General features: G+C 53.6%; 2 protein-coding genes across 11 annotated transcripts in view; one reads left to right on the forward strand and one right to left on the reverse strand.

Moving 5' to 3' along the window:
- On the forward strand, positions 1-16,532 carry C6H1orf167 (chromosome 6 C1orf167 homolog). Its single transcript, XM_048461381.3, has 13 exons — positions 1-126; positions 1,661-1,733; positions 2,681-3,774; positions 3,888-3,931; positions 4,382-4,589; positions 4,915-5,042; positions 6,586-6,761; positions 7,233-7,419; positions 8,437-8,623; positions 8,776-8,834; positions 13,209-13,631; positions 14,135-14,357; positions 16,389-16,532. Exons 2-13 carry the CDS (start codon positions 1,664-1,666, stop codon positions 16,530-16,532), a joined length of 2,943 nt encoding a protein of 980 aa, XP_048317338.3. The 5' UTR covers positions 1-126; positions 1,661-1,663.
- The window catches only part of Mthfr (methylenetetrahydrofolate reductase), a 17,673-nt gene continuing 12,131 nt past the window's right edge, over positions 15,219-20,760 (reverse strand). For all 10 annotated transcript variants that reach the window (XM_087906892.1, XM_087906891.1, XM_087906887.1 and 7 more), the window contains 3 exons: positions 20,260-20,361; positions 18,992-19,111; positions 15,219-18,752 (listed from right to left, as the gene is read on the reverse strand). In XM_087906892.1, the coding sequence (XP_087763018.1) occupies positions 18,537-18,752; positions 18,992-19,111; positions 20,260-20,361 (438 nt within the window). In that variant the 3' untranslated portion in view covers positions 15,219-18,536. The remainder of the gene's footprint in view (positions 18,753-18,991; positions 19,112-20,259; positions 20,362-20,760) is intronic.

Raw genomic sequence — 20,760 nt, forward strand, 5'->3', positions numbered from 1 at the left:
CCACCTCACACTTAACGTGGTCGTTAGCGGTCCCAGGCGGGGAGCCCCTCCCGGTTCAAACCTGATTGGCCAAAGGAAAGGTCCCAAGGAAGAGTGAGGACAGGAAACTGGTCACAGGCTCCTGTGGTGAGAAAATTGAGGCTCCTTATGTGGGCGTGGGGATGAGAGGGCGGGACTTAAAAACGGGCGTGGCAAGCGAGGCATCCCACTCTTACAAACCAGCCCTTACAGCAGAGCCGCCCCGCTGTGGGACTGTGCAGCCGGCTGGTGGTCTTCCTAAATCCCAGTAGCTTCATTTCTAGAACCGGGAAAAAAATCTTAGGACTGACCGCGGTGCAGAGTAAACAGCAGATTCCTGCTTATAGCTGAGCTGGTGTTTAGTGTGGTTCAGTCACTTCACACGTTTATAAGCCCAGCCGTGTGCCAGGCTATTCTGTATGCTGCATGTGTATAGGGGAGACCATCATTTCTTCAATACACATAGTGATCAACATGCCAGGAGGGGCACATGCAGGTCACAGGGAGTAAGGGGTGGGGAGCATGCTGCCATAGATGATAGAAGCACTTGCTGCGATGTTTGAGGCAGCATTTAAAAAATATGGGAAGGGGCTGGAGAGATGGCTCAGTGGTTAAGAGCACTGTCTGCTCTTTCAAAGGTCCTGAGTTCAAATCCCAGCAACCACATGGTGGCTCACAACCATCTGTAATTAGGTCTGGTGCCCTCTTCTGGCCTGCAGACATACACACAGACAGAATATTGTATACATAATAAATAAATAAATATTAAAAAAAATAAATAAATAAATAAAAAATATGGGAAGGAAGGAATAAGGTAGAGGGGAAGGGACGGAGGGAGAAAAAAAGAAAAGGAAAAAGGCTGGTGATGTGGTTCTGTAGTGTGCTTGCCTAGCATGCAAAAAATCCAGAGTTCGCGCTCCAGCAAGGCATCTAGCAAGACATAGACTATGTATGGAAGCACAAGCCTGTAATCTCAGCACTTGGCACTTGGGATCATCCTTGGCTAAAAACAGAAGAGAGACTGGAGAGATGACTCCGTGGTTAAGAGTACTCATTGCTCTTCCAGAGGACCCAGCTTTGGTTCCCAGCACCCGTGTGATGGCTTGTGTAACTCCAGATCCTGGGGATCTGATATCCTTAGATGGGCATAGTGGTGCACACCTTTAATCCCAGTACTTGGGAGGCAGAGGCAGGTGGACTTTTGTGAGTTTGAGACCATACTGGTCTACATAGAGAGTTGCAGGTCAGCCAGGGTTACATAGACCCTACCTCAAAAGAAAAAAAATCAGAAGAAGAAGAAGAAGAAGAAGAAGAAGAAGAAGAAGAAGAAGAAGAAGAAGAAGAAGAAGAAGATATAATGAACAGAAAGGGAAGAAGCTATATGGGTCAGTGAGCAGAGACCTTCAAGGGGCCTATGCAGAGAGGGACCATGTCCAGAATAGCCGAGGGTATGGCCCAAGGACATTACAAGGAACAGTGCCCTGTGACCAGGGTATCTTCTTTCTCCACGGAGCCTGACTGTCCCTTTCCCTGTCCTTATGCTAAGAACCTAACCCAGGTCCTCATAGATTTCAGGCCAGTGCTCCACCCTGAGCTAAACCCCACCCCAACCCATCTAATGGAATGCACAACTTTTCCACAGCCCATGGAGCCAAGGCCTGCCACCAGATACAAGGAGAATGTACCCCCAAAGACTGTGACCATCCTGGGACCAGGTAAGAAGCTCACTGAACTTGGTAAGGCAGTGGCAGTGGGGTCCTCCCCAGTAACCTACCTAGCACCCTCCTAGCTCTGGAGATTTGCTTCCCAAGGTTGACTTATTTGGTACAGCATCATCCCAAAGGAGGGTTCTTAAGAAGGAGGGAACGGTGGGGCCTCAGGAGGGAGGGGTCCCAAAGGGGAGGAACTTGGGAGGGCACCGTCTCTGAAGGGTGGAGTCCCTGTGGGGTAGGGACTCAGAAATGTAGGTCCCTGGGCCAGAGTTACTAGAGAGTGAGATCCTGGGAGTGAGGGATCTCAGGCTACAGGAAGGCCACAGAGCTGGTCCAGTCAAGGGTACAAACAGCCCCAAAACAAATTCAGATTCTAATTTCCCCTCTCTTTTTGGTTTTGCAAGACAGGGTTTTTCTGTGTAGCCCTGGCTGTCCTGGAACTTACTCTGTAGACCAGGCTGGCCTTGAACTCACAAAGACCCACCTGCCCCTGCCTCTCAAGCGCTGGGTGTGCACCACCACCACCTGGCCAGATTCTGATTTTATGCCTGGATCAACTGGGGTCACTGAAGGGCATCTAAGTGGGTACTGCTAGTTCTGGGTGACCACTGGGTAAATTGTAAGCTGGTCACCCTTTGCTTTTTCCTTTCCCCCCTTTACCCCTTCTTCTCAGTTGGTTTCCCCAATATCAGACAGCTCTCCTCTGCCCCCTCCTCTTCCATGCTCTCTGTAGCCGGCCTCATGACAAACCATGTCACCACCTGGCTTTGAGGCTTGAGGCCCAGGGCCTGGCCTGTACATTGGCTCCCTCAAGGCTTTGGAGCAGAAGTCTTGACACCCTCCCACCAGGAGCCCTGCCACTCCCCGGCTCTGAGGCTTGGATACCCATTTGTCTGACCTGAGAAGCCATCACCTGGTTCCCAGGGTGTGGCTGTCTTTCTTCCTTATAGAGCTGAAGAGACCCTGGAGGAACATGGACATCAGCCTGGGGAATAGAGGAGGCCAGAGGACGCCCGTATGCCAGGCTGCCACATGCCCCCAAGGCTCAGTGTTATGCCAGAAACCCTGCCAAGTTCAAAGTAATCTGGCCAGCCCCCACCTCTGCCTGGCCCCTGCCCTGAAGGGCACCACTGACCAACTAGGTGACACAGGTCTTTGGCAACAGAATAACCTACAGCTTCCAGCAGGGAGGTCCCCAGGGAGGCCCCGAGAGCCCTTTGCACAGCAGAGTAACCTGTGCTACCGAGGGATCCCTAGTCCCCATCTGCGGAACAGCTGCTTGCCACCAACAGTCCCATTCTCCTGCCAGAGGCAGACACTCAGGGTCACAGACACCCTCTACTTGTACTCTAGACTCTCTGGGGGCTTGGCACCTCTTGATAGGTGCACACGGCCTGGCCCTAGGTCCTGGTGTGGTTCAGGGAACAGGGTACCCAGGCTCATGGGGGAGCCCCTTACCTTGGAGGATCTGTCTGTGTCTGCCCACAGCCAGTCTTGGGCCCATTCCTGTTCCTCGTGCAGTGCTGACCACTGGCTGCTGGACTCCATTCCACACCTAGAGCCTGAGACAACCCGTTCAGGGAGCCTGACATCCCAGGAGCACCCAACCCCTACAAAGAAGGGGCCCTACACTGGTGGTAGCCAGTCAACCCCTGCCCAGCGTTGGCCCAGTCTCCTGGAGACTCTTGAGGTTCAAGCTAGACTCTCAGAGTCCCCTGTGTTCAAGCCCCTGTTACATGAGGCCACTCTGGGAACACTGCCTGGGGATTTCTCTGACTCAGACCAGGAGATCCTTTCTACCCGGCCCCTTGGGGCAAGAGAGAAAGGCTCCCCAGGCCTTCCACACAACAAGAGGAACAGAGGGCACTTCAATGTCACAGGAGAGACAGGGAGGAGGGAGGCCAGACTCCAATCTCCAACCTTCTTCAGTGTCCTGCCTGGGCAGGAAGGAAGAGAGAAGGCCCCACAGGAAAAAACAGGCAGGGATGGGGAGAGGATGACCTCCTGTCCATCAAATACAACCCCAGCTCAGAGTACTCGGCAGGTAGGGGCCCAAATGTGGGGAGCACTGAGGGGGGACAGGAAGCAGGGAAGCTTGGCTAGAGTTGTCATTCCTGCTCTCTAGCCTGAGAACTCTCATGGCTTTTGTTTCTGCAGAACAAGGCTCAAAGTGTCAGGACCTCAGATCCCCAGGCTGCTTGGTGAGGCCCTGTTGTGTGGGAGTTGGGGGTTTCAGGGGCCGCTCCCGGGACAGCTCCTGACCCATCTGCCTGTGCTGTCAGGACTTTATGGAGATGGCATCTGATGGCAGAGTCTCGGCAGGATTTCAAGGGGGCAGAGATGTCTTCATGCATAGGAAACCAGGGGCCTCCAGGGCCCAAAGACAAGCCCTACGCCCCTGGGTTTGGATCGCTGGAAATGCAGACATCAGTGCAGTGGGGCAATTGTCCTCTCTTGGGGAGCCTGTTGCTTTGGGGGCAATGGGAAGGGGGCGATTTTAAGTCCAGGTACCAGCAAAGAGAGTTCTTTAGGTCTGCAGCTGGGATGTGCTGTGAATGGCTGTCACCTTCATTACTGCAAAAGCCACATGAATGGAGTCCCAGGGAGCTGAAAGTTGCGTCTGTCCCTCATCAGTCTTGCTCTGTCCCCAGCCGGAAACTGCTGTCCAGAAGCTTCAGAGCCTGGAGGCGCCTGTCCCAGAGGCACCAGGCAAGAGCTGAGGCCGTAGCTCAGAACCACAGGCGGCTGATTCGAAAGAGCCTCAGACTACTGCGCTGTGTCCTACGGCTCCGCGAGGCCCAACAGGAGGCAATGTGGGGACAGTTTGCAGAGGCCCTGCAGGCCTGGAGCTTCCAAGAGGTTGGTGTTCTCTAGCGTGGGGCTTGGGGGGCAATGCCATGGCTCTGGTGTGCCTGAGAAGAGGCTACACCCTCTGAGAGAGGGCATCTGCCGGCCCAAGTTGCAGCTCATGACTGACCTCTCCAGTTCCCTGTGTGTGGTTTTTTATTAGTGATTTGCTGACTTGGCCCGGAGGATGTGTGGATGTTCTTCCTCCTTGGATATGGAGACAGTCCATCATTTCTGAGGAAATGGGGTAGCATTAGGATAGGGCCAGCACTTTGGCAGCTGACAGGAGCCTCAGTCCAGGCCTAAACCGGCAGGTGCCCCTTATCTTTTGACCCAGGGGAGCCATGGCAGTTTGCAGCAGAAACAGGAGCAACCCCACAGCCAGGCTGCATCACCAATCCTTGCTTCTAAGGGAAGTCCTTCCCTGGGAAGAAAAGCAACCATGGACCTTGCCTGTAAATGCAGGTGAGCTTGGGCACCAAGACTAGGCGATGTGGCCTAGGGCCCTGCCCCTGCCCACCAACTTATTCCACGGAGAGCCAGAATGAGGACAAAGATTTGGACAAAAACATGCCAGCCATGACACCATTTATGATTATAAAAGAGGAGCAGTTAGGCCCAACATAACCATGTGGTAAGCTGCTGAGTAACCAGTCAATATAATGTTGTTATTTATACACACACACACACACACACACACACACACACACACACACACACACATATATTTTTTAAGATGGTTTCTCTGTGTAGCGCTAGAATTTTTTTTTTTTTGATAAAGGGTTTCTCTGTATTCTCTGTAGCTTTGGTGCCTGTCCTGAAACTAGCTCTTATAGACTAGGCTGACCTTGAACTCACAGAGATCTGCCTGCCTCTGCCTCTTGAGTGCTGAAATTAAAGGCGTGAGCCGCCACCACCACCTGGAATTTATTTCTATTTTATACTTATTCCTGTTAACATGTGTGTGTGCTTGCATGGTTGTATGTGCACACATGTATGCAAGGTTCCCACAGAGTCCAGAAGAAGGCAGTGGATCCCCTGGAACTGGGGTCACAGTTGGTCTGTGAGCTGACAGATGGGGATGCTGGGAACTAACCCTGGTCCTCTGCGAGAGCAGCCAGTGCTCCTAACACTGAGCCATCTCTCCGGCCCCCATAACACCTTTTTAATCAGTAGGCCTTTTTGGATTCAGTACCTTCATGCTGATCCCCTGCCCCCTGCCAGAGTTTTGAACCCTGGAAGTGACGTAGTGACCTAGGCATGGCAAGCGACATGAAGGATGAATAGTAACTGGAGGGCTGCAAGGACCAGGGCACCGCACAAAGTGAACAGTACGCAAGGCCTTAACGAGAGCATGAAAAGCCATAGCTCTCAGGAGGCTGAGGCAGGAGGATTGCCTGAGTCCAGGAGATCAAAGTCGTGCTAGGCAATGTAGGAAGACCAAATACATTAAGCATAAAACCAGCGCTGGGGGTGGCAGCGAACATCGTTAGTCCCAGCTCTTGGGAGGCAAAGGCAGGCGGAGCTCTGAGTTTGAGGCCAGCGTGGTCTACAGAGTGAGTTCCAGGACAGCCAGAGCTACACTGAGAAACCCGGTCTCGAAAAACAAAACAAACAAACAAACCCAAAACCCAGCAATCATGAGCCGCTAAAGGGCCTCTGTGATGTTTTGAGATGGGTGGAAAAGGCGTTTGGGGTCAAGTCCCACCTAGCTTGGGGACCATGGGGAGGAATTGAGATTTTATTCTAGGAGCAAAGGGGATGCCTTAGGAGGCTGAGCAAGTACTTAAGCTGATTGGACTCAAGATGAGAGAAACACCACTCTGGTCACTGAGTCGGAACCAACAGAATGAGTGAAGCAAGGGTGGTCATGGGAGGCCAGGTGGGGTGTTCAAAGATGAGAAACAGAGGCTTGGAAAGGTGAAGGCGGGCCCATAGAACTGTGTGCGCAGCAGGAGGCAGGCGACTGCGGGTGTCACCAAGGGTAGTTTTTCCCTTCCCTCTCTAGGTGCTTTAGGGCCTGGCAACAGCTGGCTCAAAGAGCGGCCCAGTACAGGAGACACCTGGCCCACCGAAGGGTGAGGCTCCTGAGGATATGCCTGGGACAGTGGCTGAAGATGAGGCAGCTCCAGGCCTCAGATGTGGCAAAGGTGGCTCAGTTGGCCTTCTGCCAGCGGAAGGCAGGTGAGCCATGGCAAACACAGTGGGGCCCTTCCCTCTAACCGGAGCTCCAATTGATTAAGCTCCAGAGCCCAGTGAAACTCGTGAATATTATAGTAAGGGAGAGGACCAAGCTGGGCTTTGGGGGGTGTGGGACGCTTGCTGGTACTAGAGGTCTGGGAAGGGTTCTCAGAGGGAGCAGGCCTTGGCTGGACTGCATCCCTGCCCCCTTGTAAGCTGTTCTGGGCAGGGGATTATTCTGGCTTAGTGTTGAGTTGTCCCACATTCTACCCTCTGTTCCAGGAAGGCCCTGATCTGCTGGAGGGGGACATATAGTCCCTTCCCAAGCTGGGGAAGATGGGGACTTGAAACAACCTTGTGGGGAATCTGTAGAGGAGACGGGGAAGCAGTGCCTATGATGGGGAAGCCCGGGAGGCCTAAGGCTGCAGCTGCATTTGTGAATAGCAACTTAACCACTCCCTACCTTCTTCCCAGGGAATAAGGCCCTCAGCGTCTTAGTCCCAGGAACTGCCACCACCCATTGCCTGGAGACAGCGGTCCAGGCCCAGCAGTTACCCATGAAGCCAGGTTGGTGCTCCCTATGGGAAGCCTGCCAAATGTTGGCCCTGCACCGGGTCCTGCTGCTCTGGAGGACACGACTCTACCAGCACCAGCAAGCCATGTAGGTGTCCAAAGCTGTTGATACAGGGTCAGCCTGGTGCAGAGTGGATACATGACCAGTGTCCTTTAGGTCCTGGTCAACATCCCAGCCTTCCCATGGCCTTGGCAGGAGGCCTGATATGATCCATTGTGTCCCCCAGCAGGTACTGGGCCCTGGGAGGCAGCTGTGGGGCACTGAGACAGTGGCCAACCCAAAAGCTTCTGTTGTCACTTTCTCCCAGCTGCTTTTACAAGGATAGGCGCCAGGATTCTGCACTCAGGCTGGCGGGTGGCTGTGGGAAAGAGAGGCTGGGGTCATCAGGGGCCAGCTTCTAGGCTAAGCTGTCAGGGAGAATAAGCCATCCTTTGCAGAGCTAAGAGTTCCGTTTTAGCAGGGCGGTGGTGGCGCACTCTTTTAATCCCAGCACTTGGGAGGCAGAGGCAGATGGATCTCTGTGAGTTCGAGGCCAGCCTGGTCTACAGAGTGAGTTCAATGACGATCAGGGCTACAAAAAGAAACCTTGTCTCAGAAAACAAAACAAATGGAAGAAAGGAGGAAGGGAAGAAGAGAAGAAAAGAAAGAAGGAAGAGAATTCTGTTCAAACAAGCATGGTAGAACATATTTCAGGATGACTACAAACTATTGACAATCCTCCTGCCTCAGCTTACTGAGCGGTGGGGTTACAATGGTGAACAACCATGCCTAGCTTGTGTTTAATTATTTTTGTTTTGTTTTGCTTTGCATTGCTTTGTTTTTAGGGGGAAAAAATGTTTGTTTTTTGTTTTGTTTTGAACTGAGTTCCCCACTAGAGGGCAGTGGGCTGGGCCGTCACTAGAGGGCTTGTTGGTGTTGGTGGGGCCGGGCATCAGATCCCCAGGCTCCTGCATACACCGCTGATTTACGACACCATCCCTTGAAGCTCTGAGTGATCCATCGGTTTCATCTGGCCAAGGCCTTCCCACTGGGCCCACTCACAGCAACCCTGTCCCAGTCATGGGTGCCGAAAGTCCCGGAGACTCACCTGCCCCTCTCCCTTAGCTCCTTTTCGCAGGGCATGCAGAAGCGGGTTCTGCAGTACTTCCTGAGGCAGTGGCGTTTGAGGGTCTGGGGTCTGGACCCTCCCTCACGCAGCCTGGAGACCATGTTAGCCCTGGAGCCATGGGACAACAGCCCGGGAGGGGAGGCTTGGCCCAGCTGCAGAACATCAGGAGGGTCACTGGAGAAGGTGAGGCGCTGCAGTGGGGTGGAGATGGGGGTACCCTGGACTCACCCCTTATCCCCAGCTTCTCAGGGCCCCTAGTCTCCTGGAGGCTTCCTGGTGGGTGTCCTGAGGGCAGCCAGGCGACAGAAGAAGGACTGTGTCCTGTTCCCTGGCAGGTGCGGGTCCAGCAGACTCAGGGCGCAGTGAGGTGGTTCGGGCGTACCCTCCAGAGGCGGTAGGAACCCCTCCCCAGGAAGGGAGAGCCCTGTTGGCCCCTGTGCAGTGATGCTATTGCTTCCTGACTGACTGCTCCTCCCAACCCCCCTATCCCCCCCCACACACCCCACCCCCAGCTTTCCCAGCAGCAGCCTGTGGAGTCTGCATCTCAGGAGGGGTCCCTGCCCGCATCCCAGTCAGCATGGTCCCCAGATTCAGGGCCTTCAGGGCCATTTCCCTTCTCCCGTCCTTCTGCCCTATCCCGCTGTTAGGACGGGAACTGGAACAAGACACTGTCATATATTTCTCTCCAGATGCTCTCACAGGGCGGGGCTTGAGAAGGGACTGCCTATGTCCCAACACTTGCTTTGTTCCTCTGGCTGTGTGATTTGGGGCAAGTTACTTCTCTGTGTCTCTGCTTCCCTGTATGTAAAACGAGGACAATTACAGCTGACTCCAATGGCGGAGCCCTGGACCTGGCACTGGAGGTTGAGGATCCTTTTCTAGCCCTGCCACCTGTCACTGTGTCCTTTGGAAGAGCCCTAGACCCCTCTAATGCCCAGCAACACATCCTCTCTTTGATTAGAACTTGGAAAAGGACCGCCCGGGATATACCTGTTGCTGAGGGGAGGATGGAGGTGGGAAGAGGGTGAGGCTAGCCCAACAGCTGTGCTCAAAGTGAGCATTCCCCTTCCTTCCCAGTATCCCAGTGTCCTCAGCTGGAACCTCTGGATGCTCGCTGGACCTGGGCTCAGAACCTCAGGCCTGTGATGGGCAAGTGTAGAAGAGAGTCCAGGATCGGGGCCAGGGGCTGGTGTGAGTGGCCCTGTGAGCCAAGGGATGGGTGGGGAGATCCTGGAAGAGGAAAAGGCCAGTGTCCCTTAGTGACACTCAGAATTCCAGAGCCACCTCAGAGCCCAGGGGCCTGAGCACCAGACCTCATTACAGATGGTTGTGAGCCATCATGTGGTTGCTGGGAATTGAACTCAGGTCCTTTGGAAGAGCAGCCAGTGCTCTTAACCACTGAGCCATCTCTCCAGCCCATATAAAGATTTGTTTGTTTGTTTATTAGGTTTACAGTGTTCTGCCTGCATGTATGCCTGCAGGCCAGAAGAGGGTGCCAGACCTCATTACAGATGGTTGTGAGCCATGCTGTGTGGTTGCTGTACTGTGTGGATCTTAAGTCACCTAAGTACTTTGAGTGTCTGTTCAGTTATCTGTAAAACAGGGATAGTACTGTACATGCTTCATGGGGTGACTGGGATCCCATGAGATAGTCCATGGCAAACTCCAGGCCAGGACATCAGCACCCCCTCTTCGTCCCTGTCACCTTTGCTTTGCCTGGCCTCCAGAGTTGCTTGCCTGCGCTCTGAGGTCAGGAAGACAGAGCCCTGGTGCTCTCAGGGCCGTGATGCTAGTTAGGCAGAAGAAACGGGCTTGCTGCAAGCATCCTGGGAGAGGAGCCTGTCTGGGAAAGGAAAGGGGATGGCTGGCTTCCCAGGATTCTGGCTCAGCATAAAGGAGGACCTTTCTCTTTGTACTGAGCTTGACCCCAGCCAAGTTATAGTCACATCTCCAGGAGGCCCCCACCCCTTGCTGAGCAACAAATAGCCCCAACACTTGAACATTTTATGTAACTAATTAACTTTAATTCTGGGGATAGAATCCAAGGTCTTGGCATGCTGGGCTAAGGTTCCATCCAGTCCACTGGAGCCGCGCTCAGAGTCACACTCGCAACCCCCACATACGGTTTTGTTTTAATTAATGAACTAGTTAATTGGTTGTGCATGTGCCACAGCTCTTGTGTGGATGTCAGAAGACAACATACAAGAGTCGATTTTCTCCATCATGCCTGTGATTCCAGGGGATTTACCTCAGGTTGTCAGGGTCGGCAGCAAATGCCCTTACCCACCGAGACAGTTTGCTGGTCTCCTGCTTATAGTTTATTTGTTTGTTTTTGGGGTTTTGTGGGGGGGGGTGTTGTTATCTGTTGTTGTTGTTTTGGTTTTGGTTTTGTTTCTAGACAGAGTTTCTTTGTAGCTTTGAAGCCTGTTCTGGATGAAACTAGCTCTGTAGACCACACTGGCTTTGATTTCACAGAGATCCACCTGCCTCCGCCGCCTGAGTGCTGGGACTAAAGGCGAGGGCCACCACGCCCAGCTAGCCCTGCTCCTGCTTACAATTGTAAGTCACAGACTTAGCATCTCATGGTGTCAGCGGAGCAAGAGGGAGTCCTTTTCTCCCACGAGGCTGCAGTGAGGGCTTACCCAGGGCTGGAACTACATCTGAAAGCTCTGTGGAGAACAGAAACCCACTTCTAAGTTCCCTTGCGGGGATACCTGGTAAGTCACCCCAGGGCATCTCTGCAGAGCCCTCTCATGCAAGGTGAGCGATCCAGGAGGCAGTAATGTGTGCCCAACTAGAAACTCCTTTCTCTTTACAACCTAATTCCAGGAATGACTCCCTTTCCCCACCCCTTCTCCGTGTGTGTGTGTGTGTGTGTGTGTGTGTGTGTGTGTGTACACATACATGTATATGCCTAGGGTTCTCTCTATTCACTGTATGGATCCTGGGAACTGAACTCAGGAATTCAACCTCGGCAGCAAGTAATTTTACTTACTGAATCAGCTTGCTGGCTCACTGGCAGCCATTTTCAGTGTCCTCTACACCCACCAGTTGCAGTAATGAACTGCTAGGTGGGATTTGATTGTCTTAGAAAGTTGGGGTCCTGACCACTGGGGACCCCTGCTTCTCCAGCTCAATACTTGTCCATCAGGAATTAACATTAAATTTTATTGTTTTTATAGCAAAACTAGAAAGATTTATTTTATTTTTAATCATGTACGTATATGTGTATTTGTGTGAATGTATGCCACATGCACGCTTGTGCCCTCCGAGACTAGAGGCACTGGATCCCCTGAAGCTGGAGTTAGAGGCGGCTGTGAACCACCTGATGTGGGTGCTGGGAATGGAACTCTGGTTCTCTGGAAAAGTAATACATGCTTTTTCTGCTGAGACATCTCTCTAGCCCCTGGAAGTCTAGATTTTAAAGTTGTTTATATTATTATGTTTGGAGACAGGTTCTCTTGTGGTCAAGATTCATCTCCAGTTTGCTGCGTAGCTGACTGAATAGCTTTGACCTCTCTGATCTCCTACATCCACCTTTCAAGAGCTGAGATTACAGTCCTGAAACACCATGCCTGGATTGCGCAATACTGGGGCCAAACCCGGGCTTTCGTACATATAAGACAAAGCATTCTTCCAATTGAGCTAAACCCCCAGCCCCAGATTTTTTTAAACTATGAATTCTTCTAATGCCTAAACATTATCAAAATCTTCAACAGAAAGAAATTTTGAGCCTGGGAATGGCATGCACTGGGGAATATGTGTTTAGCAAGGGTGACATTCTGGGTTCAGTTCCAAGAACCAAGAAAAACAAAACAAAAATCTAAACAAACAGAAAAAGTACTTCAACTACCTGAACGCCAAGCCAAGTGACCAAAAGCTGTTTAGCTAGCAGACAGTGTAGGGCAGAACCCTGGCTGAGCGGGGTACAGCAGAGAGGCGGGGGGTGGGTCCCTTGTGACTCTTGGTCTGTCTGGCTCCAGGACAGCAGGTTCACTATGAACTGTATCAGAGGTTGGGGCAAATCCGCCTCCAGGTTCTACAGAAGGCTGTGTTTGGGGCTGACAGCAGGCGGTAGCTTGGACTTGGACAGAGATGTCTTAGGACATGGGGGCTTGGAGGAGGGGGAAGGCTCTGTCCTCACCACCTGGGAAAGGCAGAGAGTCCACAGCATAAAAAGGTCTGGGATTCTGACTGAAGGCCTGGGGCTTAGGTGAGGTGGGGACCTGAAGAGAGAGTTGGTCTAAGTCAGAGGTGATGGCCAGCAGCCTCGCCTTAATTTGGGGTTGGTGACAAACCTCACAGCCTACCTCCTAATCAGACCAGTCTTGTGACTTCACAGGCCAGTGAAGGGACAGGTGTTTTTTTCAGCTGTGAAGAGGTCCGGGTCCTCAGTCCTCTTCCAGTGGCCAGAACAGGGTAAAATCACAGAGCCCAGGCTGCCTCCACTGTGTAGCCAAGGGTAACTTTGAATCTTGATCCTCTTGGCTCTGCATCAGGGGTGCTGGGCTTATGGGCATATGCCACCATGCCTACTTTATTTGGTGCTAGAGTTTGAACCCAAGGCTTTGTGCATGTTAGGAAAACACTTTATCAATTGAGTTAGATCCCCAGCCCTTGGTTTTTCCAGCCCAATCTAGCCCAGGCTAGCCCCAGAGATCCTCCTGCTTCAGCGCTGAGATAACAGGCATGTCTGCAGGTGTCGCTTTGAATAGACACAACACACAAACGACAGCTGACCTGTGCCCCTCTCCTGCCCCCTTTGCAGCTATTTCCAGGCCTGGTGTGAACGCATGAGGGACATAGCAGTGTCCCAGGGCCAGCATCAAGGACGAGCCTTCCAGGACGACCTGAGAAGAGGCCTGGGGGCCACACTTGCTGGCTCACAGGAGGCCTGCAGAGCAGGGCCCCTGGCACAGGATTGGTGCGTGGCCCAGGCCTCTGTCCTAGGCTGGAGAAGCTTTCCTCAGCAGTGTGGAACTGACAGACAGCTGAGGAGGGCCCAGGCCCAGCAGCCTTTTGTGGTATGGAAAGTCACCCTGGGGCAGTGCTGTGAGGTCCGGCAACAGGGAGGAAGGAGAGTTCAAGTCCTGCCCGCAGTCCAGGTGGCCCTGTGCTGGGTCCTGTGGGTGCACGAGTCCCACCTAGGCCAGATCCACCAAGATCATGCTGCCCAGCAACTGACAACCAGGTTAGTGCCCAAGGCCCTAGGGCAGCCTCACACCTGACAAACAGGTCAGGTTTTGGTAAGGGTGGGGCATAGTGGGTGACTGAGTGGTGCTTGCTGAGTGTCTGGGTGGCAGGAGGGCAGAGACATCTTGATCTTTGGCATGGGTCCCAATTGTGTCACTTTCTAGTATGGCCCATCCTTGGGAAAGCTTCTGACATTAACCACCTTTCCTTGCAGCCCTGCCAAGTGTGCCCATGTGCTCAAGACAGCAAATGGACAATGCACTGGCAAGGGCAGGGAGCAGAATATAAGCTGCTAATTAGGACTGCCCTCTCTGTTCCTCTAAACAAGATGCTTGCCCCTGATGTGTGTGATACTCTACTTACTTCTAATACCGTCCATGCGTATTTCATGGATTATCCAGAACAGGGGTGGGGGTGGGTGGGAGGGGGCTCAGACCTGGGCATTTGCGTTTTGCAGAGCCCTAGAACTCTGGCTCTAATGGGCTCCTCCTTCTTCTCCAGGGTCCCAGAGGTCTGGCTGCAGCTAGCAGTCTGGAGTCATGCCCAGCACACTGATGTCACCCACTGTTGGCAGAGGCTTCTGTATCTTCTTAGGACATACTGGGTTCAGTGGCGGTCAACTCAGTGGAGACAGACCCAGGCACAGGGCATGATCTTCAGCAGAGGGCATCTCCTGCAACAGACGGACACCCCAAACTTTTTGATACAGCTGAGGTGGGCTCAGGTATGTGTGCATTGTGGGGGGAGTCACTTTCTCAGTCTTAAAATCAGCTGATTTCTGCCCATGATGGGATTGTGGCTCCAGGGGCAAACAGATTTACAGACACCACCTGACCTAGCTCTGAGTGGCTAGCAACATGGTGGAGGCAGGGCCCATCAGTAAACCTCCTAGTGACTGTCCTGTGCAAATCTGGTTACAAGGGGTCTTTGTCTATTAAGGAAACAGACACTTTTTTTTTTTTAAGTGTTTGTGGCTGGGCATAGTGGTATATGACTTCAATCCCAGCATCTAGACAGCAGAGGCAGACAGATCTCTGAGTTGAAAGCCAGCTAGGGATGCATAGTAAAACTCTCTATCTCAAAGACAAATAAAAAACAAACCAAAATGGTGCTTGTGGGTCAGCGGGGTGGCTAGGCAGGTAAAGGTGCTTGCCATGCCAGCCCAGTGACTTGATTTGACCCTCAAACCTAATGTAAAGGTGGAAGGAGATAATAAACTCCACAAGTTGTCTTTTGGCCTCCACCATGTGTACCAAGGCACTGCTGCCCCTCCCACACTCAGCACACACATTAATCTTTGAGAGAATTTGGGGCTTGCGCATGCTCGGCAAGCGCGCATCACCACCAAGCCACATCACCAGACCTTAAATGCAGTTACAGCAGTCTGGGGCTGGGGAGATGGTTCCATGGCAGAGAGCACTAGCTGCTCCTCCAGAGGACCTGAGCTCGGTTCCCAGCACCCACGTCAGTATCTTACAACCCTGCGAAGCTCCACTCCAGGGCATCTGATGACTCAGTCTGGGCTCTGGCTTGCGCTGGCATGTCTGCGCGCGCATACACACACAAGTCTTTAAAAAGATGGGTATATGAAGAGAGCAGCAATTTGACTTTACTGGAAGAAATGAAATGTACTCATTACAGAAAATACAGGAGAAAGTAAGGTTTTGTTTTAGTCCTTAGCCCTGACATAATGAGAGGCTGTGGCCTAGCAGGAGTGAAGAGGGCATCACAAGTGCCGGGGCAAGAAACAGCATTGCCCAGTAGTCTGGAGATGTAACTCAGGGATCCACCCACCATCCTGACAGGCCAGACAGTGTTTTGAGTCTAAGGAAATCACTAAAGTGACTTTTGCTTTTTAAACAAAATTGCAATAGTGATGCGGGGTTTCAGAACTTCCAGGTATGGGCCTAAGGCTACGGCAGGTCACGGGGTCTCATGCTACTTTCCTTCTAGATGTTACAGGCCTTTGTAGACCCAGCTTGCATAGTCCAGGCTGCTTCAACTCAGCCTCTTGAGTTGAAATTTCAGGGGACACTGCCACCCTTTAAAATTATACATGCTTCATCTCTTCTTGCTGGGTGGTGGTGGTGCATGCCTTTAATACCAGCACTCAGGAGGCAGAGGGAAGGGGGATCTCTGTGAGTTCCAGGATAGTCAGGACTGTCCCACAGAAAAACCTTCTCTCAAAAAACTAAACCAAACCAAACCTTCTTCATTCTCCCTTACACTGTCCTCTCATACACTGGGGCGTCTAGAAACAAAGCAGACAGAGAATGGTAGCCAAGGTCTTACTCTTTACCGCCTCCCCTCCCCCCCCAGCTAGGTAGCCCTTTATCTGGCACCGTGTGCAGGTGGTGCGCCATCCTGTGGTGGCAGGGGGTGGCCCACTAGCTGGGAGCTCAGACCCTGGAGCCAGGCCACATCTCAGAGGCAAGGCTTCAGCTGTATCTACCCTAAGTCAGAAGCGTAGCTTAGCTCTCAGGGATGGCCTGAGCTCTACCACAGGTCAGCTGCAGCTCCCACTGAACCAGCCTCGGCTTAGACGTCTTCAGCAGATGGGAGGCTGGCCAGAGGGGTAGTGCCAGCTGTGTACCAGCAGCTTGCCTCCTCTGGGGGTCCTTGGGACTCCTGGGTGACAGGTGAGACACCCCGCTATGCACACAGGTGGGAACCTGTTCTGGCAGGGGTCAGGCAGGAATCCCTCCTGGTCAGCAGGCTCAAGGTATCTGATTCTTGCACCCTCTCTGTTCCTCAGACCCACAGCCGCTGGACACCCGTTAGACCGAGTGCGGTGCCCAGCCTGGCATGGCAGCCTGGAAGAGGCATACAGAAGACCACATCCTGTGCTCACAGTAAGAAGCTGAGTCCCGGGGTCTCAGCCCTCAGGCCTCACCTGTGAAACACTGCCCCTGTTCACAGCTGTTGGGTGATTCTCTTCTACCCCCATTAGCTCCTTGGGCCATCCTACAACCTGGGTACCTGAGAGTGGCCACTGCTCCCCCAAACCAAGGCTTATCCTCTTGATGGAATTCTCTCCAGGTGACACAGAGTGGCCTCTCTGCCCAACCTTCCAGTTCTGGCTGCCACTGCCTGCGTGGGCACAGCCCCCTACAGGACTAGGCAAACACTGCAGCTCTGAGACCAGGGCCCTCCAGGGCCAAGGCGAGGCTCCTCAAAGGTGACTAGGGCAGGAGCGACTGTGCATGTGACATCATGGAAGAGGGGTGGTCACCTCAGGCCAGTAACTGGGTGACCCCAGCAGGATGGCCCTAGGGACTTGCTTTTCACCTTGCAGAGGTTATGTTGTACTTGGCCTGCAGGAATAGGCACCTACAGCGTTGGCAGATCCAGGCTTCGCAGCGAGCCAGGTGCCTGACAAGGGCATGGCAGCTCTGGGTAGATGTTCACTGGGCGGAGCAGCTGTCTAGGACCCTGGTAGGTGGGCTTAGTTCCTCTCCATCCTGCAGAGGCCCTGGAACAGATTCTCTCATTCATCGTATCCCTTGGCCGACTCTAGACAAACCTGTATCTCGCTGTGGTCTCTGGACTAGAGTCAGGAGTCCTTGTCTGCTAACATTCTTAGATGATGGCCCCCTTGTCACTTCCCTTTCTCCCTGGGGCGGCAGAAGTAGAAGGGCTAGGGCTGCCAGGACCAGAACGGCAAAGAGTCTTTTCTGTCAACTCTCTCTGTAGCTCAGACAGTGGCACCTGGAACAGGCCTGGAGGACATGGCGGAAAAGGGTCCTTCAGCTGCAGGTGGCTCAGCGGTTACTCCAGCAGGAAGAGAGCTGGGTCCTTTCCCAGGTGGCTCTACCTCACCTCGCCTAGTCAGCCTTCCAAACCGTGTCACCTTTGGGCTGAGCCAGGGAGAAGGGAGGGGTTGTCCCTGCTCAGCACCCTGAGGTTTCCTCATTCAGTAAGCTGATCAATGGTTACAGAGCACAGTGGTTATTAGAGCCCTTGACTGGTGGCCATAAGCCCAGCCCAGTGTCAGTCACTCAATCTGAGACCAGGCTGTTGTTGGCACTGGCTATCCATGCTGGTCCCTGCAGGGCCTGGGTCATTTGCAGGTCACTGGGTACAGCTTCCCAGGGCCACAAGTTCAGTCTATTCAAAGCCTGTATGTTTGGGTTGAGATAGGGCGACCCGGCTGCGAGGGCAGAGGAAAAGGCCTCTGGTTGAGATACACAGAGCATGGCTCAGGTGTCAGTCTGACAGGCCCTGGAGGGAGCCGAGATCCATGTCCTTTCTTGTCCCTCCCTGCTTCCAGGCCTTTGAAAAGTGGTACCGGCGCCTGGTAGCCAGGAACCCACGAGAAGAACCAGACGTGGCAGGTGTGGAGCAGAGCAGGGCCCAGCAGCAGCTGTGCTGTGAGCTACGCCCGAGAAACAAACAGAACCAGGCCAGGCCCACAGCTGAAGGCTCAGCTCCCAGAGCTCTGGGGGCACAATAAAGAACGTCCCTTCCTCCAGGCTGCCCTCCACTGCTCGCATCTGGGTCTAGGGGACAAGGGGAGAGGGAATCCCGTGCTCTAAGTTGCTCTACGGACAGCCTCCTCCCCCTCCCTGACTCAAACAGGACCAGCAGGCCGGGAGCCAGGCCTCAGGGGCAGCCATCTGTCCCTGTCAGTCACTACCCCAGGCAGCGAGGCCTGAGTGCTGACTGGAGAGGAGGGCCAGGGCCAGCTTCTAGGATGGGCTGAACAGAGAAGACGGCAGCTGGCGGGAGTGCCTGCTCAGAAGGAGCACAGCTGGGCCCTGTTTAGTGAATCGCACCTCATGGGCTTGAGCAGAGAGCACGAGCCTCCTAAATGGGGCTTCTCAGGTCCAGTCAGAGCCTGGCTGCTTCCTGCCAGTCTAGCTGTCCCTGTCACGTGTGGGAAGATGAGGAGGCTCCAGGAGGCTTAGGGCGCCTGCGCGTCTCTCTCTGTGGAGTGCCTGTTGAGCAGCTCAAAAGTGTCTTCCACCACCTGCCACAGGCAGCTGTCCAGCAGGAACTCGTTGTCCACCAGGTTGACCAGGAAATAATTGTCGTGGATGTACTGGATGATCATGCGGGACGGCGACTCCTCCTCATATAGTTTGCCCCACTGCTCAATCCACAGGGCAAAGGCCTCATCCTACATGAGGACACAGACACAGGTGTGCAGGGTCAACAGGGCTACCACACCCAGGTCCTGGCTCCCGCTGTCTCTGAGGGCCACCCAGGGAAGAGCAAGGCAGTACCGCTCCAGCTGGCCCAGAAATAAGTGCTAACTTGCGGCCTCCCAGGCCAAGTTTATAGGTCCTAGGTGTTTTGGACTACTGTCTGCCCAGGGCTCTCAAGGTAGCCAGGGCACACACCCTCCCACCCACTCACCTTCCAGAACATGAAGCTGATGGGATCCACCACAGTAGGCTGGATGATCTCTCGACCAGGGAAGATGCCCCACGTAACGGCATTGGGCTGCAGCTCGGGGGCATTAGTGATGTTCTTCCCCTGGGAACAGAGGCAGGGCGACTGCAGCCCCACAGCTGGTGGCCTCACCTAGCCCATACTGCCCTCCTGGTCTGCCCTCTACTTAAACCAGAGACTTAGAGGCATCCTGGGCCACTCTCCTCCTCTCCCTGTTCCCCTCCTGTGCTTATAACCCAGGCTGGCCTTGAACTCAAGATCCTCCAGCGATTAGCTTCCCAGATGCTGGGGTTACAGATGTGTGCTGCCACAGCTGGCTTTGCTGCTGCTTCTCATTCAGGCCTACAATAGCAGTCCTGCTTCCTACCTGGGCCACAAGGGCCTCTGACGATGTTCCCTGGCCCTTGCCACCCTCATAGTTGTGTGCTGTGATCTTTGTAAAAAGAAACGGAGGCAAGCCACTCGGGGAAAACTGGGGAAGAGGCTCCCTTGTTTTAGGTAGGCTCCAGGCCTCAGGCAGGATGTCAGGGCTCCTGGTCCTGGTGTAGCACTGCCATGTCCCATTTGCACTTTCTCCAAGGGCAGTGCAGCCAGAGCCTTGCCTTCTGCCCTTTCCCCAGCATGCCCTTTGCCTTTTGTTTACTCTTTGTCCTTAAAAAGATTCAGGCAAGGGTCTGGGGACGTGGCTCAATGAGTAAGAGCACTTGTTGCACAAGCTTAGACCCGGTATCATGTGAGCAGCCGGGCATGGCTCTGTGTGTGCCTGCATGGGGCAGACAGAGGCCCGCCGAGGCCCGCAGCTGTCAGCACAGCTCTAGCTTCAGTGAGAGATGCTGTTTAAAGGGAATAAAGCAGACAGCGATAGAGGAGGACACAGGACATCTTCCTTTGGCCCCCAGGTGAGTGTACGTGCATGTGTGTGTACACACACACATACACAATTGCACACAGACTCAGCCCACACAAGAGCCCTTCTAGAAACCCTAGACCTCTCAGGTGTGATAACCCTCCTCAGGATCCTGTAACATCCCATGTTGAACCTGCCTTTCCTGCCTACACGGACTTGTCATTGCATATATTCATCTACCTCCCAGCCTGGGAGCTCTTTCAGGAGGCCTGCCTCCATCTGGTCCCCTTGTACAGTATATGCCTGGCCTGAGCATCTGGGGACTGTCAGGATAAACGTGGGTCTTCTCAAGCCCCGCTGCCATCTAGGCTGGGCGCTGGCTTACCTGCACGTCCACAATGTGGTAGTTGACCCGGAGCTCGTACTTCTTCAGCACCTGCAGAAGGGCCTCCACGGTCTCAGGGGAGGTGAAGAACTCTAAGTAGGCCTGAGGGAGAAGACACCATCATGTCAAGACAGGCTCCTTGCCAGCTTCTCTGCCTTCTTTCCTCACCCTGCTCCAGGCGACCTCTGCATCTGACTAGATCTGCTACTGCATCAGCCAGATGCTGTCCTCCTCCTAGGAGAGGACCCCATTCATACAAGTGTAGGTCACTGAGGCTCTGGGATTAGAGCTGTCACTGTGGACCAGGATCAACTGTGGAGTCTGGGTGATCGCATAAGGAAAGAGGCCTCTCTGTCTGGAGTGGTCCCAAGGTCCCAGCCGTTGGAAAAAGGTGTGTGAGGAACTGAAGAGAGCCACTCTGACAAGCTTAGGCTGAGGGTGGAGGCTGGCACAGTCTATTGGGTGACAGTGCCACCAAAGGGTCGGGCAAGGCACTTCTGT

Source organism: Myodes glareolus, chromosome 6 (genome assembly GCF_982192425.1).
Source record: "Myodes glareolus chromosome 6, mMyoGla1.1, whole genome shotgun sequence".
Taxonomy (NCBI): Eukaryota; Metazoa; Chordata; class Mammalia; order Rodentia; family Cricetidae; genus Myodes; species Myodes glareolus.

Coding starts and splice junctions, on each gene's coding strand:
- C6H1orf167 (XM_048461381.3), top strand. CDS start 1,664: ATGGAGCCAAGGCCTGCCACCAGATACAAGGAGAATGTACCCCCAAAG. Junction 7,420..8,436: donor TACCAGCACCAGCAAGCCAT/GTAGGTGTCCAA, acceptor CCTCTCCCTTAG/CTCCTTTTCGCAGGGCATGC. Junction 8,624..8,775: donor CAGGAGGGTCACTGGAGAAG/GTGAGGCGCTGC, acceptor GTTCCCTGGCAG/GTGCGGGTCCAGCAGACTCA.